General features: G+C 42.0%; 2 protein-coding genes across 3 annotated transcripts in view; one reads left to right on the forward strand and one right to left on the reverse strand.

Moving 5' to 3' along the window:
- The first annotated feature begins 1198 nt into the window (after nt 1-1198).
- Nucleotides 1199-19412, forward strand: LOC136776626 (uncharacterized). Its single transcript, XM_066732308.1, has 6 exons — nt 1199-1744; nt 2958-3107; nt 8309-8469; nt 9736-9838; nt 12676-13235; nt 14297-19412. The coding sequence occupies exons 1-6, from the start codon at nt 1510-1512 to the stop codon at nt 14516-14518; spliced, it is 1431 nt and encodes a 476-aa protein (XP_066588405.1). The 5' UTR covers nt 1199-1509; the 3' UTR covers nt 14519-19412.
- Nucleotides 19413-19554: 142 nt separating this feature from the next.
- Shaw (Shaker cognate w) overlaps nt 19555-26732 on the reverse strand; it is a 36274-nt gene continuing 29096 nt past the window's right edge. For both annotated transcript variants that reach the window (XM_066732304.1, XM_066732303.1), the window contains one exon: nt 19555-25804. In XM_066732304.1, coding sequence (XP_066588401.1) covers nt 25737-25804 — 68 coding nt within the window. In that variant the 3' untranslated portion in view covers nt 19555-25736. The remainder of the gene's footprint in view (nt 25805-26732) is intronic.

A 26732-nucleotide genomic window follows, 5' to 3' on the forward strand; every position in this document is an offset into this window, starting at 1 on the left:
CTATATTTTCAAGAGCAAGAAATCCATCGAATACGAGATAGAGGTGCCTCGGTTGTTGAAGAGATAGACGGATGCTGTTGGTAATTTTTCTTTACTCAGGCTGGGTAAGTAAGAGGACACAATCGAGATATTATCTCGAGATAAAATTTACCGATGGTGGATGATACGGGGAAATGGTTGGGAGAGGGGGGGGGGGGGGAGTGTTACCATCGGTCAAACATGTAACCTCGGTCGGTAAAGTAGATTCCTATCCCAGAGAACCGACGGTACGAGTACTTTTTACAGGGACTACACTACCTCGCGCATCCGGTTACTCTCTAAAGAGGCTTTTGGCAGTAAAATTACTCTATTTTCCCCCAGTTTTTCTTTCCAGCGGGGCTGATAGGAGGCTCGCGGTCAGGCAAGCAGGCGCATCGACGCCAAGTACATGCAGATACGCGCTGACGTCACGCAGAGTTGCGTGTTCCAGTTGCGCAGAAGTGCCCAGCCATTCAAGTTGGTTGGCACTGGATAGGGGAAGGGGGGAGAGGGACGGCAGAATTTATACTATAGAGTCGCGAGCCTACGCGGAATCGAGAATGACCAGGAAACGTTGCACGAGATATGATCGGGTCATTGAAACGTGTCTTACCTCCGCGTACCCTCTCTCCTTCCCCCCATCCGCCCTATCCATCTATTATAATCCCTACCAACGCCACACTCACCTCTACACGCTAGTTTCTCTACATCCTTTACCTCCACGCTATACGATAAAAGAATTAAAAAAAGGCGAATCTTGCTCGAAAAGCCACTTTGCCACCTTGCTCGTTCCACAGAATTTCAACGAATATTATATTCCTCGTCGCACGCGTACTCGACCCGTTTCAATCACAGCTTAAATCCACGGAGACGGGACTGACGACTCTGTACGATTCTCGATTGTCGAAGCGAGAAAAAGAGTCGATCGTGGAAAAAAAGAAGAGCAGACGGAGAGAACGGAAAGCGCTGTTTAAGCCGAAGAAATGGCGCTGGAGAGCGGAGAAATTGGATCTGTTTGACGAACGAGCGCCGCGGAAGTATGTACAGTTAGGCGTAAAATTTTATGCCGTTCAATGGGAATTACGTGGGCGGGGGGATGGGGAAGATCCGCTTTGAAATTCTGTCGACGGAATGGTTATTTAGCGAGCGAAGGCATTTGTATACACATATATAGGTGAAGACAAACCGAAGGATGCGTGGAGGATGTAGGAGCGAGTTGGCGAACGGAGTCCACGGGGATAGTAGGCTAATATAGCGGTAACCGTGAAGCGGGAATCATCGTAGGCCGTAGCCATGTGTACGTCGTCGAGGACCACGACTCGCGAGACAAGAGAGCACACCGGACCAAGCGCAACGCGCTGCCTCAGTCAGTCGGTCGTCGTCTCTCGCTCGAGACTCTCTGTGTGACCTTCAAAGTTGAACGAAAGATCGCCGCCGGATGATCAGGTGCATCGACCACCATCTCAAGCGTCCGGTACTCCTATTACCAACATGAAACTTGGACCCAACGCGAGCTTCTCGCACCACCGGAACAACCCCCGGGAAACCGAGAAACCTCCACCGGATTATAACAGTTTTCTAGGTCGACTCAAGGTCATCGCGATTTTTTTGCTACTACCACCGGTGCCGAGCAGCCAATGGTCTCTCGACTCGTTCAACGTCTGGTCCAATCAAGTCAATCAACGTTCCGCCAACTATTATCTCGATCCCACTCGATTCTCAAGGGGTAAGTTCTCCAACCTCCCCCCCCCCCCCCTCCCCTTCAACTAACGAATCGATTCTAGAACACGCGTCCCGTCTCGCGATCGCTATTCCCTCTTTTCTACCTCGATTCTCCATCGTCTCCTTAAACGTTCGATTCTTCGTGGTGTGTCTGTGTGTATATTGGCTTCTATTGAATTATCTAGATTTTTTATTTTTTATTATTGTATAATTTTGCAATGGCGATACGTTAAGAGACTCTGCGTCGTTTGAATAATACAGCTGGATAAGTGAAATGAACGATTCAGAGTATAATAACTCGATAAAGGAATTGTATATCGTGGGAAAATGAATTTTCAACGCGTCCGTCTTGCGATTATATATATATAGCATTTCTATTTAAGCAATTTCAATCTTACGCGTGAATGGTAATTCGATGGAAATCTTCAATTTAAATTAGCTCGGTTGATTTGGAGTTAAAAGCTAGTTTGAGTTTCAAAGTCTGTTGAGAAATGGAAAAACTTTGCTTCTCTCCGAACGTTGTTGCTTTAATGATCTTACTTCAGTCGAATTCGCTCATTGTAAGTTTTTCCGAATCAATAAAGACGCTGATTTATTGAATTAGCAGTCTCCACTATATACGCGTTACGGTCGCTCCACTGAATTTTACCAAATTAATCGCACTATTTACGACCTTCGTGACTACATAGATTATATATATATATATATATATTATTATACGTGATATACGAGGAGGTAGAGACCAATCGAGTTCTCGAACGGAAAAGGCGGGAAAAACGATCGACGTGAAACGGTGGAGACTCGAGGCAGCGAGGAAAAAGGGGGTGGCTGGTAACTTCCGGCACTCATTACATTCCGCTCATTTTCGTGCTTAATGTGGAAGCCGTGCTAAAATAGTGCTTCTCGTCCTAGATTAAAGATGAGTCGGAGTAGTAAAGTTTGTTGGTAAAAGGCCGGGAAAGCGGTTGGAGTGACTCGTGGAGGAATTCCGAGTGATTTCTCGCCTTACCAACTGCTGATCCTTCCCCCCCCCCCCCCCCCCAACCCCTGGGCTCTTCCGGGTCCTCCGATTGTCTGAGAATTTGGTTGTTAAAGTCTGAAGAGGTGGGGGAGGGGGTGGCTGTAATAGTTGGCAGCGCGGAAGAATTCCTCCACGGTCCCTGAGATTTCCGACTTATCGGTTACTCCTTTGCAACCTTTGCATCGTGCAATTGCAGTGTTAAACTTCTTTCCCGTGCCCGTGGACGAGGAGTGTCTCTCGGAGGACAAGCGTCGTCTAGGAATATGTATGAACACGTACGAGTGCCGCATTCAGCATGGAAAGTCTCATGGACCGTGCGCTCTTGGATTCGGCGTGTGCTGCATATGTGAGTATATATATATATATATATAGAGATATCTTCGCGTTTGACATTCCTCGGTGAAGCCTGGAGTCTTTTCGTCCACTTTTGGAATCTTGGAAAAAAACAAACAAAGGAGCGAAGCAGCAAAAAAATTCCGACTCTGAGCGGGAATCTCGATTCGAACGCTCGATGCACTCCGTGAGAACTTTCATCGAGCAGAGTCGATTTTTTAAATGCTAATCTTATTATTATAGATGCAAATGAGAATCCTTCAACATTTTGTCGTACCTCTTCAACGCTACATATACAGTTTTATCGCAACTACGAACTTTCCAACCTTTCCATCGAAAGCCTATTTTATTTAACTCTGTAACTTTTTTACACGCGCTTTTATTGTCCTCTGTACAATTTGCATGGTACGTATATAGACTGTAGAAAAAAAAGTCAAGTGTTCGGATACCCGCATTTTTATGCCCAATGACCCTCTCAGCCCGTCCAATTGCAAATTACGCAACAGCTGCCATTTCATGTTTGGTCGTATGTGGTTTAATGGCTCTTCCAATCTTTAAATACAATCTAAGCATTGCAACCTAATTACAGCTTCGTGTATCTAATTGCCTACATAAATTGTTTAGATGCTGTAATTATAATTTCTTTTTTTCTATTATGCTCCATAGAGAGGAATTCCGCAACCAGAATTATTAAAAAATTTTGATTTTTAGTAATTCTTTCTTTATCGAAATATCACTGCAAAAAACTGGGATTTTTCGTTCTATTTTTCTATCATCTATTCTTTTTTTTTACTATTGCGGAAAATTAAAAACTCTAGTTTGAGTTATAGCCACATTCGTGCAGGACAAAAATCTCTCCGAGTTTTGTGTTTCAAATAATTTCTCGCTAAAAATGTATCAATGCTGGTGACATCGGTGGGAGACCATGCGTGTATGCTGCCATTTTAAGCAAATTGTCTATGTATAAAGCGAATGAAAAAATTGTTTCTATATATTTCGAGAGTATTTGTATAAAACCTTCAAAGGATCGCAACAAAATCAGTTATAGGGAAGCTATGTGAAAAATTATCAAAAATAGGTGAGTTTTCGAGCGTGGAAAGTGTAATGAAGCCATAATTCGCGCTAATTGGGCCATCTATCTTATATCGACTAGTTATATTCAATGGTAATAAACAGTTTTCACGGAGGAGCGTAATTTATAGCCACGTAATTATTTATCCGTGGTATACTCTTGTCGTGGGCTAAGACATTCTTGTCAGTAGTCGATAAAGGCGTCTACTTAATAATGACTGTTAAGAAATACAAAACCCAATATTTCAGCATTATGCGAATTTTCCAGAAATTGAATATCGCAAATATCTATACTCGCTCGTTTATGTAGATCAGTGCTAGTTAAAAAAATTATATAAATATATATACCACTTATCGTCAAATTAGATTCTCTTACAAATTTTAATGCTATAATTATAAATTACTAATACAAATATCACACGAGGGTATATTCTGGGAAAAACAATTGCAGTGAAAATTGTCTTTTTCAAACGACAAAATATATAAATTCTTTCGAGCACGTGTTATGCGATAGTCGTGTTATTTTTCCACAAAAAAGAGATGTAAGTTTTCAAGGCTTTTAAAAGGTTGTAGTAGCTTCTAGAACAATCAGAGTTTCCAGTGATACAAATAGTCATATTTTCATTAGGGCATGATCATTTACATGGAGAAATTAAAAAGAAACAAGGTACGTATACATTCCGTATGTAAAAGAAAATACAAATATTGATTCAAGATGAAAGAAGAAAATATTGAAAAAGCGCTGTTTTTCCGAAAAATCCTTCATTTGTAATTGAAAATGAAAGAAATATTTGTAGAGTATGTTTTGTACTTTACAAAACGATTTATTACATACTCCACAGACCTGGAGGGTACCATGAGAGTAAATATGACTTTTACTCGAAATAATGTGGCAATTATTTCTCTAGCACTTTATAATGGTTTAATAAATAAAGCCGGGGAAAGAGATGTGTGTGTGTGTGTTTACTTGTAAGTAATACAAAAAGAGTGAGAGAGAGAAAGAGGGTTAAAACATAATGATGAAAAAGGTACTAAATTAAATGATAAAATAATTGAAAAATTTCCTCGCTGTAATAAAGCTCTAATTAACTTATAATGCTGAGAAAAACTAAAATGTTCTTCGAAAAGAAAAATAATAATCTCCACAAGATTATTATCCTCCCGTTGGAATAGAAAGAGAAAATGAATCGATCAGAGTGTACAACAGCTGTTGAATGAAAATGCTTCACGCACTCACTGGCCGATTACGTAATTTCAGCGATAAAGGTTTTTCAAGAGAATTAAGAGACGGACGAGGAGAGACTCGATAGGAGACGAAGAAAAATCGTATAATCCTGAGGTATATCTCGACTGCTTTTGCTATAACGGTATCCAGGCTGAGCCTTGCCGAAGTGGTCGCGCGCGTGAGAAGCAAGTAGCAAAATGGAGCGTGTGGAAGAGGGGCCGGGGAGATGAAGCGAGAAGCAAGCTGAAAGAAAATGAGAGAGAGAGAGAGAGAGGCTTATTTGCGCGATTCGCGTGCCAAACATCGTCATAGCAGGTTCCTCCTCGATACAGGTATACGTGTACAGTTACTTAATTGCCTTTCGGCTCGGACACGCGTTCCAGATAAAATTCAACCGTGCAAAATCGCCAGGTTTTATTCTCAATGACAAATTTTTCACGACAAACTAGACACGTTTCTCGGTACAACTCATGTATACTATTCGTTTCGCACGTATCAACGTGAATATGATCAGACGAGTATGTGTAAATGTATATAAACGAGTATGGAAAAAGTTGAGAATATGAAAAATTATCGATATAGGCAAAGATGTGATACAAATATGCAGTTATATATATTCTCAACTTTTTTTAATGCTCTTTGCTATATATATATATATGTATAATGCACGGAGCGAGTGTATGTCCTTAAAATTTTTGCAATTGAACTCTCGATGTATCTTTTGAGATAAATAATTAGTTTGCGCGTAATTTCGAGCGATCCATCGTTGCTTTTTGCAGCTGCAATCTATCAAGGCTCGGCTTACAAGTTTATGGGTTAAAGTAGTTGGGAGAAACGCTGTTAAAAACTTTGTAATTTTTAATAGTTTATCGTAGGCACTATAAAGTGAATTAGTTAACAGCTATCACTGAGTTTTAATGAATCCTTATCTTATTAACCAATTACCTATTAAATAGGGATCAAACGCTGCTTAGTTTAACTCGTAAAGTGTACAGTTTAAATTGTGTGAAAGAATTAGTCAACGGCAGAGTGCACATAGCTTAACACATAGAAAATAGTAATTCTATAATCTATTTAAATACTCAGCAATAAAATCTAGATTTCTTATTGACGATTCAGCGGAGTAATTATATATACCAATCAACGATTTACGAGAAAAACCACGTGATTATAATTACATATATAACAAAAATTTTTAAGAATTTAAAAAATTGAACTATGGCAAGGAATATACGTGCATTTTATATGCATGGTGGCTTGTTCTGCATCGGATGTAATTGAGAGAGCCATGGTTGTATTGGTATATATATATATATAGGGGGGGGGGGGGGGGATTTGCGGTTCTGCAAGCTCTGAATTTTTCATCGCGTCTTCAAGTCGTTCCGCCGCAACCTTAGAGACTGGGGAATTGACGAAGGAGGAAGCTTGGTTAATGTTTCGTGCGAGAAGGTGGTCGTGGTGGTGTGGCGTGGCTCGTGAGCAAAAGGGTTGGCTGCTTGCTGAATAGGCCCGCTCTACGGAGCTACCAGAGACTAAAATTGCTGCTGAAAGACTGAATGAGAACTCGTTATTGGAATCGCGATCTGCTCTCTCCTCAGCTGCAGGATGGCTGGCTTCGCCGTTCGCGTCTCATCGTGATTGTCGCTTTCTCCCCCCTCCTAAATGTTGCATTCATCCCATCTTAAGTTCTCCCAACAGCACCCCCCCCCCCCTCCTCGGATTGTGAGACGGATCGCGTCGATCACTCGCACCGCGCGCCATATTTTTTTGCGCTTCCTCAACTTCTCTCTCGATGAGCGGTAATAAAAATCGATTCGCCCTGAAGAAATTAATCGCTTTGCGATAAAACTGTGGAAAAGTGCTCGAGTTGTGCAAATTTTATGCTATATATATAGTTTCTTTCAGAATGGGGTATCTTGGATGATGCGGTAAAGTTATACGTTAGCGGGACTAACCAAACCAGGCGGTCGGATCGAGCCGCAAAATTGTGGATTATGGAATAATCGAGACACGCGTGGGACTGGATATCCCTCGGGATAAAGCGCTGCGAATATTACGAGCTAACGATCCGTTTAATGAAATAATATAGGCATTCGCACGCGATGGCCGATCCTATCATACATGCACTAAATGAGCTCGAATGATTCAGTGGAATAATATGAGTTGGCCAAATTGATAATTTTCGACTAACCTTCGTTAGATTCGAGCTTCGCACACGCGAATCGCTGTAATGGAGCACCGTAACTTTACTGACCAACGCAATTTAACGAAAACTTGATAGGATCCCCGGAATTTCATATTTATGCAAATATTCGAAATGATTAGAAATCCCCTTTAATATTTGTCGTTACACGGTGAATCTTATGCAAATTCACGGGAATCACTTTGTAAATCTATTTCACAGTGCTGTGATATACGTGCAGCTTTAAAAACTGATTTCCAGCAAAGCTGCTGTATTTGTGAAATATCTGCTGCTTCGTGTTTGTTCAAAACAGTATATTTACAGTGGGATACTTGAATTTACTTGAAAAATTTATTATTTCCGTTAAATTCGAGTGACTCGATAGCAGGGTGTGCGAGCTTGCAACAACTACCTTTTTTTAATCCTTTTCAAACGCTGTATGTATATAGCACATAGGAATATCCTGTACTATCGCTAATTTTATCTATCCAATCCAATGTTTGTTTGTTTCTTTCCAAGCAAAAGATTCAAAACTATGAAACGAGGTTTTACTGCAACAATATGAAACTTGTTGCTAAATTTACGAGGGATTAAATGTCCAACATTACAGCTTTTTTACGATAGTGTATAAAATTATCCATGATACAAGAGTTGGCCATTAACCTCGCTAGCATAACGCCTTTGCATATATGTATACATTCTCACACGTAACTGCTTATTTATGTTTAACGAAAAGTTACGGTGGGATGCGAGGAGGAAGTGCAGAACAACTCTACCTACGTCATCAGTCCAGGATTTCCAAATCTCATCGAGAGTCCAATCAACTGCTCGATAAAAGTGCGAAAGATCGATAAGCAAGTCAGCCAATTGAGAATCGACTTTGACCACTTCAACATTGTGAGTATACGCCATTTCGAGCAATATATAGTGTCGCGGTAGCGTAAAATAAAATTGGATCATCAGGAAAGTAATAGAGTCGTGCCAAAGAGTACCTTTTTCCACTCTCCGCAGAGAACCTACATATATATATATATATATATACATTTAGCAGACGAAAATTTGATGTCGAATTCGCAGCGCCCAAAGCGTTACACCGACTTGAAAATCAAATCCGTTGGAGAGTGAATCGAGAGACGAGGATTGCGAATCGAGGAGGGATAGGGTTGCGGTTGCGGGAGCGGCGTGGCAAGGCAACCTCGAGTATGATCCGCGTACGCGAGCTAAGAAATGGAACTCCCTTCCCCCCCATCTCCCTCCAAGAGGCCGATGAGAGGCTCGGTCAATCCGTGTAATCTCGCGCTCTCCTAGCATCAAATTCAATTATTCGCGGGTCAATGATCGTTTCGTGTATCGAGCTTGGCAAATTTCTACCACTCAATTTCCATCTTATATATATATATATATATATATATATATATAATAGTTATTCCCGATGATTTATGCAAACGCTTTTTCCCACTGGTTGAATCGCGCGAATCTCGATAATCTTACGTGAGTTTGGAAAGCTGCGGATGATCGGTCATCGTACAAACATGTTAAGAATTTCAACAAACTGTCACAACGACGGATTATTATTTTTCAAAGTGCCGTTTAGACGATCACTTGGAAAAATTTAACGCGTCAAAGTCGTTTGACAAATGAAAAGTCGCTAGAATCGAGTTGTGCGAAATGGATTTGAAAAACGTTTAGCATATGCGACAAGTTTGACGCGTTTCTGCAATACGTCGTTCAAACGGTCCCTCAAGGCTGCGTAATAATAACAACATTTACAACGACGCGATATATAGCGCGGCAATTAAAGAAAATATCATAGGAGCACCGCGCGCGTTTCTCTCTCATATCGCTCCGAAGCAATGAAAAAATGTAGCTCTCGACGTTGAAGGTGAATTAAGTATGACGTATGAAGGTAAGAAGCAGGAAATGGATGGAAAAGCTATTAGCAGTTCGTCAAAGTGCCGTTTCCCATTTCCTACGCTTAATAGTTGGACAGATCGGATTTTCAAGATGACCGTTGCAATCTCTCTCACAGAGAGAGAGAGAGAGAGAGAGAGAGAGGGGAGGGAGTAGAGTAAAGCTATTGTGACAACTTTTGATTGGCTCGGATATAATTGATGACCGGTTAATTGCTCGATCGATAATTCAGTGACGCGAATGTTCCTACAGGGCCAGCCAAATAGAAGAACAGGGGTTTGCGATGGTGATTTGATGGAAATCAACAATGGAAAATCCTCGCTGGAACTTTGTGGATGGAACAGTGGCCAACACGGTGAGTAATTTTATCCCTAGCTAGCTCTATATATATATATATATATATATATAGGTATTACTCGCCTGATTCCCCCTTATGGCAAAGAAGTAGCAATTTTTCACGGATTAATCAGCCCCCAGCTGCGTCAAATGTTTTATGCGCGAACCCAAGTCCGAACGTTTAATCACTTTATTCCCCCGGTATATATATATATATCGCGTCTCGAATCATCTCTCCAATTTTTCCATGTAAAATACGCGAGAACTCCGTGGAGCTCTCCGGATTTAACGAATTTCAGCACGTTATATATATATATATATATATATATATATATAGAAGAATGAAGGAATTTTGTAAGAGAACATTGTGAAAAGGACTTTGACGCGCTTCTGTAGGATAATCTTTGGTCGAGTGGCGAGAACACATTGGTCAACTCGACGATCTCTTCCGTTCCCTCAAATTCCCGCAGAACGATCTCTTTAAGGTCCGAGAGCGAATAGGGTTACTCGCTTAATACTGATTAATGGTGTTCCGCGCGCGCTCGTAACAACACAAGCACAGGATGATCGAACCTAAGCGACTCGGCCCTTTTCTCTGCCCCCTATACGTGTTGTACAAGAACACGTCGAAATTACTATTTTTAGTTATCGCTTTGTTTTATTCATCGACTCGACAAATAAATCACTGTTAGTGGCAGCTCGCTTGATTCTCATTAATTTACGATCCTCGGGAAATTCCACGCTCGGACAACAGTTTAATATCCCTTACACGCTTTTATTTCCATATTGTACCACTACACGTGCGGTAAACGGACCGAACGCGTGCAGCTTTTAATCGGAATGCAATTGTGTATAAATATATCGATGTGGAGCTAGAGGGAAGATGAATTGTTGAATCGGTAAAAAAGGCGGGAAAAAAATAGGTGGTCTTTCGAGCAGCTTTTTTGTGGTTTTGGAAACGTGCGTAGGTCGATGTAGCAGAACGTTATTGCCCCGAGCTTTCCTCTTTAGCTTCCTCCCCCCCCCCCCCCCCTGCAACTGGGACTTGTAATCGATTTATTATTTTTCCCACGTTCACGCACGGCGGCGTCTAAACATCGTTAAATGGGACAACGAAATAACCAAGCGTGAAAGCGCGAAAAATCGTTCGTAACGCAGTTAGTCGTACGCTCGACGCGATATAACCGTTTTCCCAACGTCTCCACGGATTCTCCTTTTCAAGCAAAATATTTGACAAATCTCTGTTACCCAAGCACGATTCGGAGGATTTAAGCGGATTGAACTTTGTAAGTGAACTGGTTTCGCATTTGACGAAGAGTTTTTTGCGTAAAAATAAGTTTGCCAGGAGTGGAGAAAGCTTTTGACAGTTGTTCGTAGTGGAGGAGGAAGTTTTACTCTCGGAGAGATTCTTCTTTAAAGTCTCTTAAAGAATCTTTTTGACGATAGTCGATATATACGAGATATTAAGTACATATATAGCTTAATCTCTTTAACTACGACAAATTTCTTTTTACCCTCTAATTTATTACGAGAAATGCTTCTCCCAGAGAATTTCAAAGGTACATAATTCGGAAAGCAGCAAAGTTTCACATTCAATGCAGATGTATTTATTCAAATGGTGCTTTCAAGCTCACGCGAAAGTGACTTTCGAGTGAACTTTGCTACAAGAAGATTTATATAGCTGGAAGCATTTGAAAAAGTGATGGAAGCGAGCTGATATAAACCACTTTCTTGAAATTATCATAATAAATTTTCCGCTGTCAGAATCTGCACCGTTGAAAGAAAAAAAAACAATAACTCTAGCTATACCATCCCCTTAATTGTCTCGCGAATTAGTAATCGCTCGAATGGTGCAACTATATATATACAAATTTTTTATTTTCAATTCACAAACTCCACTACTGCGTTTATAATCTAATTACTGTATATATATATATATATATATGTATACTGCACTGAAACGGCTTCTCTCAATTTTCACCGATAATTCGCTCGAGGCTTTTTACGGAAGATCCTATAATCTCGGTTTATCAACTGAATAAAGGATCGAGCATCGCCCGGAGAGAAGAAAATACGTGAAATTGTTTATGCAACGAGTACATAGCACTTTGGTGGTGGAGAAAGTACAAAGAGGAGGTAGAGGTGGTCGTTATAACGAGTTTAGCGCGTTGCACGCGTGACATTGAATCGAGTCTGAAATTCCTTCGTCGCGTGAATCATGTGGACGTGCCATGTACTTCAGCTTCTTCTTTTCCTCGTACAGCAACGATAAGAATATACATACTCGTGCAATTCTGATTAATATCCATTATGATAAAGATCGATTATGGAAATGAGGCTCCGAACGAGAATGCATTATCGGTTCAGTAATTTTCTATATAATGAGAGGGTGGGAGCACAAGCTCGATAAAAATGCTTTCGGTGCAATAGTCACTTACCTCTCCACCATAGCTATTCGCTTCATTATAACTCGCGCGAGGGCATAAAAGTGATGAATCGGTGATGATGAAATGGAGATTAGAATAACATTTTCAATTACACCGACAGAAGCATTTAGCCTAAATGAGAATCACTGATTTTTAGGCTGGATAAAATTCAAATTTGCAGATATCATCTTTAATATTGCCACGATAAAACGGGGCAGCGCAAATTGAGAATTATCGGAAGTTGATGGGACAATATCGAGGGAATCAGTTTTATGGAGTAGCGTACATGCGTTATAAGGGGTAGGAGGGGGAGGGGGATGAAACGATCGAGAAAAATTGGAGCGATTTGCTGGGAAAAGAGACCATGAAGCGACGATGCAATAATTCTGCGAACGAATCAACGTGGTCCGCTGTAACGATGATTTTGCAGTTTACGTGGACGTGGACGAGGGCGATGATGCGGTGACTCTGGATTTCCGATTGGCCGGTGGGTTGCAGTCCCGGATGTGGGAGATGCGAGTGGTCCAGCTGGGTTTCGAGGATCGGGCACCAGCGGGTTGTCTGCAGTACTTCCGGTCGGCCAACGGCACCCTCAGGACGCTCAATTATCTTCCGAATGGTCGTTACTTGGCCGGTCAGGACTACCTCCTCTGCGTTCGCCAGGAGAAGGGTATGTGCGGCATATCTTACGAGGCGTGCACCAACGAGTCCTTCAGGATCGGCTCGGAGAGGTTCTTCGGGGACGGACCGGCCGGCAACACGAGTATGACCTTAACGAGTGGTAGCAACGGTCAGGGGCCAGTTACGGGTACGAACGGTGGAGGGAGTCAGGCTGACGTTGGCATCGAGGGCTCCGGGGCCGCTCCGGTCGACGCTCAAGTGGCTTCGGCGGCCTCGACTCCTGGCAATTCCGTGGCGAGTGGTCCCGAAACCGCCAGAGCCTGCAGGGACAGGGTCCTCATACCTTGTGACTTTGAGGAATTTATCACGGTAGGTAACCCTTTATATAGCACATATATATAAACACGAGAGAATTTCGCGCGTTATTGTTATAGATTCAGCACCTAAAAGCACAAAGCTATATATAAATATGATTGGAAAAGCCGATGAGAGTATCGATGGAAATTGGTTGTAAGCTCCGCGTGTAATTCTCGGTTGCACGTATACGTAAGCTATCGGAGGCACTGGAATTACAGTGCGCATGCCCTCGCTCGCGTTTATAGGGGCATGTGTACTCTCTCGCAGGGTATACACTGTGCCTGACGCGCGGTACAATTTAGGCCAATAGATCCGGGAAGTAACGATCTCGGTGCGTTCCAAGCTAGAGTAGCGTTATCCCTATCTCGGAAAGCCCGTATCTAATATATTAATGCGATTATAGCAAGTTGCTGCTTAGGGGCATCGCCTGCGCATTTACGGTACACGCGCATATGCATAGCTTCCTCGCAGCCGCTACGCGATCGACGCAACTTCACTTTATTCGCCATAACACGACCTATATGTACGTACACCTATCGCGATATAACGCCAATCTTGTGGCAAAATTTATGGATAAACATGGCAAATTCCTCTCTCGTCTTGGATAATAACTATACCGCTCGGAGAAAATTCAGTAGGAACCATGAAGAATCGAATAGCGTACTTTCATCAGTTTTCCGTGATATGTTTATAGATGTGAGACACAAAATTTGTCGGTTCTAATAAATTATAAAGCTAGGAAATATAGCGGATAGCTATTGTAAAAATCATGGGTGCTCCATATATATATATATATATATATAAGAAAGAAAAACGCGATATAAAAGATTGTGGGAGCGTCTTACCTATGGCGATGCAATATTTTAGCAAGAACCTTGTCGATGAAAGTGTATATATATATAGTTAGATCGCTATATTTCCAGCAAAATTTTCATCTCCCACGGTCCTGTAAAGGTCTGGTCGATGGGACGAGGTAAGAAGGTATAGAGCCGGTGAATTTTGTCCCGAGGATCATCTCGGAGTCTCTCGTATATAAATAATGGATGATGATTTTGGTGGTTTGACATTTTTAGGCTGGAAACAGCGGCGGGACCGGAATGTGCAATCTCGAGCACTGCGGTAGCTCCTTGTGCTCTCCGAACGAGTTGGATTCCGAGGGTAACTGTCGTGTGGAAACTTGGGCCACCCCGTTCCGCATCAGGGTTGCTTTCGGACCGGGCCAAGACGCTGGAAGCTCTCTCGACGAGAATACCGGAATGTGCCTCTCCTACCAGCAGTTACCTTGCGTGCCTTGAACTTTTACGCTGCTCGCGGTTCGGCCGCGACACGTACCCCCCTCTATCACTATATATATATATATATATATATATGTATATACTGCACACTCCGATCGAACGAGCACATGGAAGGCACTCGCTCGAGACTAGACTCGAGTTTGCCCGTGTCGATGCTCGCTGCAACTGCCGTTAGCATAGGAAAATTCCCCATTCCATACTTACTTTTCAAACTTACTCCCTTATATATCACCCAATTGATTGATCCTCGTCGCTTATAGCTATTTCTTACGACCGTGTACAGCGATTGAAAGTTGTGCAGGGGAGAGATCGATCGAGTCGTATTTGTAAATAAAAGAGAGGATCGCTGAAAAAAAAGAGAAGAGAAAAGAAGAGTCGCAGGATGAGAGAATGTCAAAGAGTCAAATAGTCTTTATTTACAAACGAACTAGCTTAAGTCGTAAACGCAGCGCACAACTCTCGGTACAATAATATAGATATTACTTATATATATATATAACTGGTATTTTTGTATCTTCGTATCTCTCCAGGATGACTCGCGCCGATCATCGATGACGAGGAAATTAGCGTCAGTATGTAGATAGTGTTTTAAACTTTTTGTGCTTGTTTTCGTACATATTAAAACAATGGCCACCTCGAGGACCCTCGCGAGGTTTCTCTCGTGTGGTATCGGTACATAATAATTTATATCGAGGAAAGAAAAGAGAGAGATTGCGCGGGCGAGCTAGGGGAAGGCAAGTTTTTCGCCATTCTTCTTCGACCGGCCAATCGCGTGAGAACGTCGCTCGACGTTATATTTTCTATACTAGAGGGCACGAGAGAACCGACGTATGAAAATTCGTGCATCGACTATATAAAGGGGAAGGAGAGCGGTGTTTCAGGAATTTGCACACGGAATCTGATAAAACTGGCGCGCCCGCGCCTATATATATATATATATACGAACCAGCCGGACTTGGCTCTGCGCGATTACACAGCGTTTTTCTCTCGTCTGCTTTTTTCAACAGGGTTAATCCCGTCCATGGCCTAGATCGATTGGTCGCTCACGTTTCTGCAGAGTCTCTCTCTCTCTCTCTCTCTCTCTCTCGCGGCGCATACAAACGCGTGTCCAGTGGTGTCGCAGCAAATAAACCCCCTTAAAAAAGCTATTATATATTTCGAGCGATAACCCTGCCTTATCGTTTGGAGCGGTGGAAAAGCGTAGCGCGTCTCCGTGTCCCGTTAAAATTGAAAGGAGCACGAACGAGAGAACCTGTCGAGCTTGCGAATCTGCAGAAAACATTGCGAATCGATCGAGAAGAGTCGCGCGCGACGACGCGCAGCTATACAGATTCCTTGGCAGTTCCTGTACAATCCTTGCAAGTGTAAACTCGACCGAGCGTTAATTTGGATGATATATACATATATATATATATATATACGTTAATCGTATATAACATATATATAGCGACATCTCCTGTGCAGCTGCTTATCGTTGATTCTTATACTTTTCTCGGTGGACCCATGACGTCACACGTTCGAGCGACGAGCGAGCGATCAATATATATATATATAGCTATAACATATACAGATAAAGAAATTTGACGGGGAATTTTTGTCCGAGTCATCGATGATCGCCGGGAGTGATCGCAACGATAACGATGTTGTTGCTCGTGTTACAAGAATAAATGATAATAACGGCGTGTGTCGTTTGATAGGAGGATGCTGAAATGGCGAGGTTGCGGCAGGCCAAACCTAAACTGAAAAATCGGTTAAAGGCAGCACCGCGCGCGCGCGCGCGACTCAGCATCTCATCTTTTCGCTCTTTAATATATATATCTCTATTTAAATGGTAATGATAATGTTAATTTCGTATAATATAATGATCGTGTAACCATTATACTCTTGATAATGATAATAATAAAGATTTACAGCGATATCGGCGATTGGACAAAAACAATCGCCTCGTAAGGAAAATCGTATGTGTGTGGCTTATTCGTGTGTCTCCTCATCCTCGATCCTCGTGTATCGGTGCAAAGAGTATCGGTGTTTATCTACAGAGTCAAAAGGACTGCAGGTGAAACGAGAGTAAAAGGTTTGTAATTTCGATAAATAATTAAGGTCTCTCGGCGATATTTCTCGAGCTAAATCGCGTGTGTATTTACTGTACAGTATTTTTTTCTCTATTCGTACTTTTTCCTTCGTCTCGACACTGTGGTCTCTTCCTTCCGTGTAGATGTGCGCGCGAGCATGCAAAATATGTGTGTGTGTGTAAATAAATCTGCTCGCAGTGCTCTCCACACTTTTCAAGTGCGAGATGCGTCATTGATCTCGTTGATGCGAGATTTGATAATTTATCGTTGGACCTCGGTTTGGAAAATGGAGTGATGGTGATGGTGATGGTTGTGGTGGTGGCAATGGCGGCGACGGTGCGATGTGCGGAAAGCATCCGATTGCATGATTATTCTTGAAAAACTGTACGTGTGTGCGTGCGTGCGTGCGTGCGCGTGCTTATTGTGCCCGTCGCGTCGCCGCGCCTCGCCTCGCGCGGATATGCATTCTTCTTCCTCTTTGTCAGCTCCTCTCCCTCTCTCTCTCTCTCTCTCTCTCTCTCTCTCTCTCTCTCTCTCTCTCTCTCGGGCTCTCTTTCTCACCCGTTCAAAGCTCTCTTCCGCCTCTCGTCTTCTTTCACTCTTCCCGCAAATTTCCCTTTGTACGGAGTGTACACTCGACAAACCTCTCTCTCTCTCTCTCTCTCTCTCTCTCTCTTGGTCCTTTCTGCACCTATATATATTCCCACATTCCTCGCTAGTTTCCTTTTTCTCCCACATCGTTTCTTTCTCAGTACCAGCATCCCCCCCCCCCTTTAAAAAGCACATTTTCCCACTTCTCTCGGGAACGCTACCACCCCTGCAGCTTTCGTCGGGCAGCCAACCAATCATATCGAAATTCTGCACAATTAAGCGTAGAACTCGAACATTTTGAAAGAAGCTCGCGAGAAACGGGTGAGTTTGGAGAAATCAAATAATTACTCGATGAAAAGCAGACCTTCCCTCGACTCGAGAGTTCCAGAGCGCGCGGTGCCATTTGGATATCGCGCAAGCTGGAAACTATACAGAGGTCCTTTTTCCAGCTGCTTTATATCCGCGTAATTAAAAATATAACGGTGTATTTAGCAAAGCCTCGGGTTTTAATGGCTCGTCGTGGCCTCATCGATTCTTCCACCGCGGTATATATTCCGGGAAAAGGTTTGCGATATGCACTTCTCTCTTTTCGGAGGGACGGAATATGGCGGAAGGATGGAGAAATCGTTAAATACGAGTGGCTTCTCTCCAACAATATTATCGCAAGGATGGAGCTAGGGGCTGCTCTCGCGAAGCAAGGAGAATTTCAGCGAGCGTGTTTCGCTGCGCTTGCCGAGTTATATGTATATGTATATGTTGAATGTGTTGGTGCATGGCTTCTGGGAGGGGAGAGTTTGCACGTATCGCGCAGAAAAGGGGACTGGATACGGAGGGGGGAATGCGCGCACGGGAGGCGAGAGGGCCTTTAAAGCCTCTTTCAAAGTGGAGAGAGAGCGAGAGAGAGAGAGAGAGAGAGGAGAGAAACGAGTGATAGATGCGCGGAAGGAGAGGAGAAAATAAAAGAGAGCGAAGCACGGGCAGGGATTTACGTATACACAGACGCACAGCGAAGTATATTGTGTAGGTGAATAATAAAAAGGCAGTATGGTCGATCGGATGTCCCCGTGTTGCTTCGTTTTACAAGAGACGCGCCAGTCTAAACAAAAAGAAGATAGTCTATATTTGAAAATCGAATGAGAAAGGTACAATCCTACGGAGGATAATGAGCGAACCAGCGATTTATCAAGCTTTTTCCAATACCGCTCGAGCGCCTGCACGGTTGGCAAAGTGAAAATTTCTACTTGGACTGTACATCCCTTGATTTCTAATGGTATTCGATGATACCTCCCTCTCCCCCCCCCCCCCTTGCTATAGTATCAAATTGGGACGACGCGGCCAGGATTTTATAAATATTGCGGGGAACCGGAAGAAATGCATCGAGTATATTATACAACGATTCGCGATAAAAACGCGAATCAACGGCTCGACTAGTTTCTCTCCACTCGAAATTCGGAGATTGCCATTCGTTCGATGTTCCAGGGGCGAGAGCCACAGCTTTTATCTTTCGAGTCGCGCGTTGCGCCAGAAATATTTCATAGAGCGGGGATCGCTTTCGATGGAGCGTAATATTTCATGAAAAATATTGATCGATGAGACAGCCGAGTGAAATAATAATGAGACGGTACGAAATTGGTGCTGGTGGCTGGCTCAGGTAGCTCTCTGCGCGCGAGTTAAACTTTATTAATGCTAGCGTCTAACCGCTCGCTTATAGATTCGTACTGAAAATTCGAGGTGCGTGAACGACCCCCGTCTATCGTGGAACCGAGTAACGCGTGCTTCGATGTTACTATGTACGAGGAAGAAATCGGAGCGAATCTTAATTTCTGCCCATTATTCTCCAGGAATTTTAAGAAAACACTTCGAAAGAAGAGCGTCGTCTCCAGGAAGATTCCACGCGATCGAATCACCCGAATGGCAATTTGAATTTATCAACGGTCGTATTCTATCGAATATTATATACAAGCAGCCTCTGGTTTTATTTTTAACGAGAAACTGGGTATTTTTATTCGTCACTCTTTAAATAATTAAGCGAAGCTTCGCTGGGATCGTTATTGCAAAATTGTTGGAGGAGGAGCAAAAAGAAGAAAATGCTTTCGAAAGTGTTCCATCGGAACGTGTCCCTTCTTTATGGAAAGTTTGCAAATATCGAGCTTTTTCCGGGGTAAATACGATTAACGAATTTCGGCGCTTGAATATTTTCCGTCTCCTCCTCCCCCCTCCCTTTCTATAGAGCTTTGTTATTTTTTCCCCACTTCCATTTGGTCGCCCTCGAGTACCCCCCCCCCCCCCCTAGGTCAACTAGCTCCCCATAAGAGCGTCCCTTTATGATATGCCAGTCCCCCCCCCCCCCCTCCTCCTCCCACTCATTTCCCATTTGACCAACTGCAACACGCATACACGATATATAAAAAGTGCCCGACTCTCCATACGCTCGTCCGTGTTTTCGTATACCAAAGGTATACAACGCGCACACACACATGTCTCTTCCCCTTATAGATGTACCGTAATATAGTTATAGTATAGTATATATATATATATATATATATACGGGATGATAATTTGAAGATTGTGGAAAAGCGGAAGCTGCTGATTGGTCCCGGTGGTATTATACTGTGCGTCGAGTGACGTACGTGTAAAGAAGCGTGCTACTCAATGCTATGTTTGCTCGCGTTGCTGTTCAATAGCTAACCCTCGTGTACGTGTGTCTGTGTGTGTTTGTGAGCACGCTAAAAAAAGCTCTCTTTGACTGCTTTCAAGGAAACTCGTATTCTCTATGATGAATAAGAAAAAAATTGCGAAACTTTCAGTCAAAGGATTTTGCGAATTAGGCCACTTTCTGTACACATTCGCTTCGCGAGAAAAAGAGAGAAGGAGAAGAATGAAATTTTTGGTTATTCTTTACCATAGACATAATTCATGGGCTCCTTTACGGAGCTTATATCGTATTATTACAAGAAGGAGAGCGGACGAAGTACTGTAAAATTAGCAAAGAGTAGAGAGAATAAGCTATATATATATATATAGGTTTTCAGAGATACACAGAGAAATATTATCGATGGAACTAGTAGAGGGATAAAACGAGGAGTGGGGAGACGAGAGAAGAGATTTTTAGGCATTATTTACCGTAGATTTAATTGAGGAATTGCCTCAACGAGTTTATATCCTATTATTAGAAGAAGCAGAGCAGAAAAAGCGGTGTAAAGTTGGCAAAGTGAGAAAAGAGAGCATGGGCTGTATAGGTTATTTGTAGAGGAAAAGAGAAATTTTTTAGATAGAGCCTGTAGGAGTGATAGGGGGGTAAGGGAGGGGAATGGAAATTGAAAACTGTCCTTTTTTCCGCAATGCATTTGTTTGAGAAAGGTTCTCGTGGCGAATGGCCGCGAGCGAAGAACCATCAGACCATTTTGCTTGGCGACTCGCGGGGGAAAGGCACATTTTCATACATCCAGCAGCACCTACCGAAAATCTCCTGACAAGCGAGACTTTGCTCGATAGCCCATTAACTCGTTTCCCACATCGCGCGAGGCTAGAAACACACAGTGAATCGTGTGTCTTTCGAACTTACGATCAAAAATTTCCCTGCAGCAATTTTTCCCCCTTTTGATACTATATTACATTTTCTTGTTAATTGCTTTAAAAACATCACGCATTTCCACGGTGGTCGGTAAGAAAAAGGAAAATGAAGAGGAGAGGAGAGGGAAGAAAAGAAAAAAGAAAAATCTTGATTCTTGCGCGAGCCAGCTAGGTCACGGATCGTGCGCTCTTTAACATCCGTGATAAGCATTCGCGACTAGCGAAGGTACTTGGAGAGATACACACCAATGATAAAATATACTCATATATATAGGAAACATGCAACTCGTACATTTATTCTTTGCAAAAACTTTTTACATCACTTTACGTGTCGAGGTATTAAAAGATTGAACAGAGCCGAGAAAAAGCCCGGTTTCGTATGATAACGTCAATAATGCGATGTATATATAGTAATACAACTGGAGTACATTTGTCATTTCGATAAAGGTTTCTTCTCTCGGTTCAACGAATCGTGCTCTCGTTGATATGGTGCCTCTTATCACGCGAATTTCCCTATTATTTATTTATAGCTGAAACTAGCGTGGATTAAAAACAATCCAAGATACGTAAGCTGCGTTATATCGATAAAGAAGGCTTATGCCCTCGAGCGAGGGCTACCCGAGACCCCGTGATAAGTGTGTTTGTTTGTGTGTGTGTATATATATATATATATAGTAGAGAGAATATAAAATTTATATTGTACATCTGATGGAGAAGAGGTTAAACGCGGATTTGAAATTCGTTGATACAATTACGAGTTTCATCCTTTTGTTTATTTATTTATATATATATATATATATATACGTACGTACGTATATAATATGTCACTGATCACACGGAACATTGAATCTGTTCGAGGCGCGAACATCGCGGAATTTCTTCTTGAAAAGAAACCTAGCAGCATTCCCCACGATTGCTGCTTTATTTCCTTCCGTCGAGAAAGAAGGATTCGCGCAGTTCCAGTTTGATCCCCGAGTTTTCTCCTGAGAATTGGAGGATGGATATGTCTACCGGGATGATATAAAAATGCGTGCTTTAGCTACGTGCCAGTATTCCAACGATGGACTTTCCTTGTACCATTGGAGATTTAATAATGTCGTAAAAGCAGATAATAGACTACGAAGACCAGGCCCGATCGACAACTCGCTACCACATCCCTCACCCCAAGGAAATCACCCTTCGCTTCACTCCCTTTTTATTCAACTTTTCCCGCTATTTATCGCTCTATACTATTTAGAACTACGATAATATCTTTTGTACAATATTTAATCGCTATCTCCTATATTAGCTATGATAACACACAGAGACACTTGCGAAATAGGACCGTGTTCCCCAGAATCCAATGGAGGTATGTATCGTTTACCTTTACTACTGATATACCGTGCAGAACCCTTTCGGAGGACAGTCACATTAACCCTGAAGAGTAAGGTTCGTGGGAGGATATTCCAATGGATAATAATGTTTTTCTTGAGTCTCTCGATCGTTTCCAAGGTCATCTAACGTTAATCGTGGCGTACGAGTGAATTTTTCCTAGTTTTCTCAAACGCGTCTGACTATACGCTGAGTACTACTCCTGTGCGAGTCGCTGTTTATAAGTAGAAAAGGAAAGAATTCGTCGGGCAAAATTCAGGAGAATTTCTAGTGGCGAGTAACGAATGAGGAGAGACGTATGTTTCTTGCTGGAACCCTTCAAAATGTACTTGGAAGGCTGTTGCAGTAGTACAACACCGTTATGACGTCACAATCGCAGTTAATTCGGAAACGCAAAGCCAAAGCCAAGTATTGGACTTGGCAGGCTGGCCCAACAGCGGTAAAATCCATAATCGACCTCGTTTTCCACCCTCGCTCATTATTTACCACAAAGCTATTCGTAATCCTCCTTTCTCAACACTCTATATATAGGCTTAACGTGGAACTTTTTCCAAAAGGGTTCGCACGGAGACGCGAGTGCGATGATTGCCACGCTGCGCTGAGCAAAGATGTGTGGTTTTTGGTGCGTGGTGAGGATTAAAAAACGGTTGAAGACGCGACGAAGATTCGCGTGCGCAGGAGAAAGGTCCCCGACGTGCTAAACCGTGTCGCGCCTATATATATATATATCTATACTTTAAGATATCTATAGAGAGACAATATTTTCTATTTATACCCGAATAAAATGTATAATTCAAAGCAACAGCAGTTTGATGCTATAATCCAATAATTCTTCGTGAAACATACAAAAACAGTTGAACACCGGTAACAAACGACAAAAAGTACATTCTTCAATTCTCTGTTTTAAACACGGTTTGTTTACTCGATGTATAAATTTCTAAGTGAAAAAACCAAGGTTAAAAAAGGACAATGAATAATATCGCAAATACATTTTTCGTCGATCGTACAGTTTTTACCGTTTAACTGTTTTTAAATATTTCACGAGGAGTCGCTGAACCTCGATATCGAATGATTGTTTCTTTCGAGTAGAAATCCTGTCTGACTACAAATAGAGATATCTCCTTCTACGGGTATCTTGAGAGGAGATGCGGAAACAATGGCAGCTGCTACCACGTGAAACTGTACATGATAAATTCTCGCTGTATTTCACAGGGTTGTTTCTCCACGAGTCCATCAAGGCCGATGAATCGCGCCAGCAATTGCATCGTAAACATCGTAAAAGATCGTTAACGTCAACGTTTAGAATTTAATTTGCGAGATCGAGTACCTTCCGAGGCTTCGAGGTCTCCCTGTATCTCGATGGGTTAGGCCCGCTTATCCCTGCATTTCTCTCGCGTGAAGCGCAAATTTTCCTCCACTACGGTTATACGGATCATCCTACTCGACTAAAATATCCCATCTCTTCGTCAAATACAGCAATTTCTTCCTGCTCTCGTAAAGAATACTTTGAAACTCTGGCGGGTATTCGAATATTCGCTTGACGTACGTGGTAAATTAATTACTTTTTTCCCTGGCATATTTTCATTTACTCGATTCTGTTTCACGCACACGCTGTTTCCAATGCGGATACCCCCACCCTAGATACATCTATACCAACGTTTCTCCACTATAGAATTGCTATGTTAACTAGTGTGCAAGCTTCTCCCCCGATATTTAAACGCACTTTCAATTACGCACTATCTATTATTTCTATATGTAATAATGTATATTAAATGTACTCGACGGTTACGTCGTCGTCGATTAAATGCGCGCAGCAATATTTTTATTTCCATATAAAAAAGAGACGTAGCGTCCCGTTGTATTGCACTGGCCTATATCTATTTTTAGATAATATCAACAAACCCTATCGATATACGAGCTATGTAACATACGATATATACACCAATTTCGGTTCGTACCAACGAAATGCAAAAGAAGGCTTCGTCGCGCGTGTCGTATACTTACAATTAGTACATTTTGTATATGTGTTTGTGTGTGTGTGTGTGTGTGTGTATTTAGACCTATTATTCTTTCGATAATATAAATATAAATGACGCATTGACGCAAGTGCTTTGTAGCAGTTGACCGAATTGAAACTGATCTGCGTGAATAAACATGTATAAATGATATATTGTACACGTATATACTATGTATAATATATAGAGATGATTTTATACCTGCGTCAGTTGATTTCTACTTTTTCTATAACTTTATATATGCAAGGTGTCCAAGGTATAGTATATAAGAATATTTATTTACATATTTTTATGTTCGATGAACGAGAGACGAGGGTAATTGAAAAAGCTGCGTACGAGAAATAGTCGACGACAGAAGCCATCTGTATAAGGAATGCGAAACACGCGATAGAAATTAACGTCGAGTATCCCGGTGGAGTTGATAGGTATATATATGTATAGGTACGCAGAAAACTCGCATATTTCCAGCAAATTCTCCTATCGTCAAATAAATTCTAATTATACTATTTACAAATTGACCGATCTAATATGTAACGATAATGAAACCCGCCACGCGCTAATATTCTACAATTTGTATACATACGACTCGTCTAAAATTAAGCCTATCAGCGCAGTACAGAGCACAGCTACGTTATTCGCGTTCGTTGAATAAAATCCTAATAAGTTTCGAGGAGAGTGTTAGATGGAGAAAAGGGGAAAAAGGATTGGAGAGTAGAGAAAACGATGGAAAATGCGAGAGAAGAGTCTCGTGTGGAAAGTCGGGCGAGGGACCGACAGTTTTGCATCGCGATGAGGATAACGCACGAGTGTGGAATGGAATTAAAACGAAGAGAAATTAAATGAACAACAAAAAAGGCGGGAAGAGAGAAGGAACGCGCGTGAGAATGCTTTGTAGAAACATCGGAGCTTCGGAGGAGCAATAACCTGGGTATAAGCAGGTAGGATTCTCGAGGGACGATGGGGGATAACAGTGGCAAGGATAAAGCAAAAGAGAACAATGGCTTTGAGAAATTTAGGTTCGCGAAATGATATTATAGACTGCAGGGGGAGACTCCTGGAGGTCGTAAAAGAAATAATTCCCGAGTACTCTGGACGAGCCAGAATATAAGCTACAGCTTTCTATATAAGAGCGTATAAACATTCGGGAGTTGATCCAACAACGCTAATTTCCCGACTCTCCGCGCGGTGATTGGCCATTCAGGATGAGCTTCTTCTTTGTGTATCCTTCGCGTTAATAATGGTATCTGGCGAGCGATGGATGTGTAGGGACATCGGGGAGAGTGAAAGATGTGGCAGAGTGAGGGAGCGAGCGAGAGAGAGAGAGAGAGAGAGAGAGAGCGAGAGAGAGAGAGAGAACTGAAGACGTTGAGGAACATATAGAGATAATCTTGCTGCAAAGCTCTGCAGATATTGCAACTGATATTTTAAAGGCTCTTCCTACGGTTTCCTCTTATCTTCCTATCATCATCGTTATCCTCCTCTTCTTCTTCTTCTTCTTCTTCCTTTCCTCCTCCTCCTCCTCCTCCTCCTCCAATTATCCCTCCTGCTCTCCTCGTATTGGCAGTGGAGAGTACGTAATCTTGGTTCCAGCTTTCATTAGCCCATTCCCCCCGTCGTCGTCTTGGTCCCGTTGGTCAGCAAGTTAGAGTTCCTCCGGTCTTCCTCTGGAACCCACCGCACACCAGAAAAAGGAAAACATTGACGCTGCCCGGTTATATCCACTCGAGCGAGGTTCTCGTCTCACTTTACTTAAAAACCCGATGGTCGTCGAAAGTTACTGCGAAATCAGATTCAATCCAGCGGATTTCATTCTAACATTTTTTTTTCTTTCCTTCATTTGTGTGCAAGATTCTCTCTCCTCAACGAGAACCATCGACAACTACAGAAAAGTGCCACTACTTTCAAATCAGCTTGCCGTTGCACGTTCGATTCTTAAGCGTTTGCAGCAGCTGAATGATTTGTTTTCGGTTACATGGCTGATAGCAACGAGTAATGTCAAATTTTTCTTCTTAAATCAACCGTCCAATTGCAACGTATACTATTTTATGCTGTAAATTCTACACGCGTGAATATATACTATATATATATATATATATATATATATGAAATCACTTGTTTCGAACGTTGCGCACGTACGCGTTAACAATATTATTATATTGTAAATATTCGAGACCCGATAAATAAGGTGTATGATCCTACGATGAAACTTTCCACAGAGATTTTACTAAAGCTTCTCCAACTTAATTTTGCTCTTTTCTATAACGTAGTTTATGTTTGCAACTAATCAAAAATTTAAGCAAACTCTGAAAAGCAGCCTCGAAACTTTGATAAAATCGGTTTTGAGCTTTTTCAGCCATGTATACCATATTCTTTGATTAGCTCTCACTATACGACCATCAAGCTTTAGTGCACAATATCTATAATGTCTGAATTATTCAGATTAAAATTTCAATTCTATCGAAACTACATAGAAAAGTGCGTGCATTGTTCTAAAAGTGGCTAGCTACACTTAAAAGCGGTCTGTTTTCTCCATAGACATTTTCTCACGTTTAAATCATACTCGCGAAAATTTCACATTTACGCTCTATTATG

The sequence above is a fragment of the Prorops nasuta genome, unplaced genomic scaffold (assembly GCF_024137725.1).
Source record: "Prorops nasuta isolate Cenicafe-Biocafe unplaced genomic scaffold, Cenicafe_Pnas_1.2 PNAS00010, whole genome shotgun sequence".
NCBI lineage: Eukaryota > Metazoa > Arthropoda > Insecta > Hymenoptera > Bethylidae > Prorops > Prorops nasuta.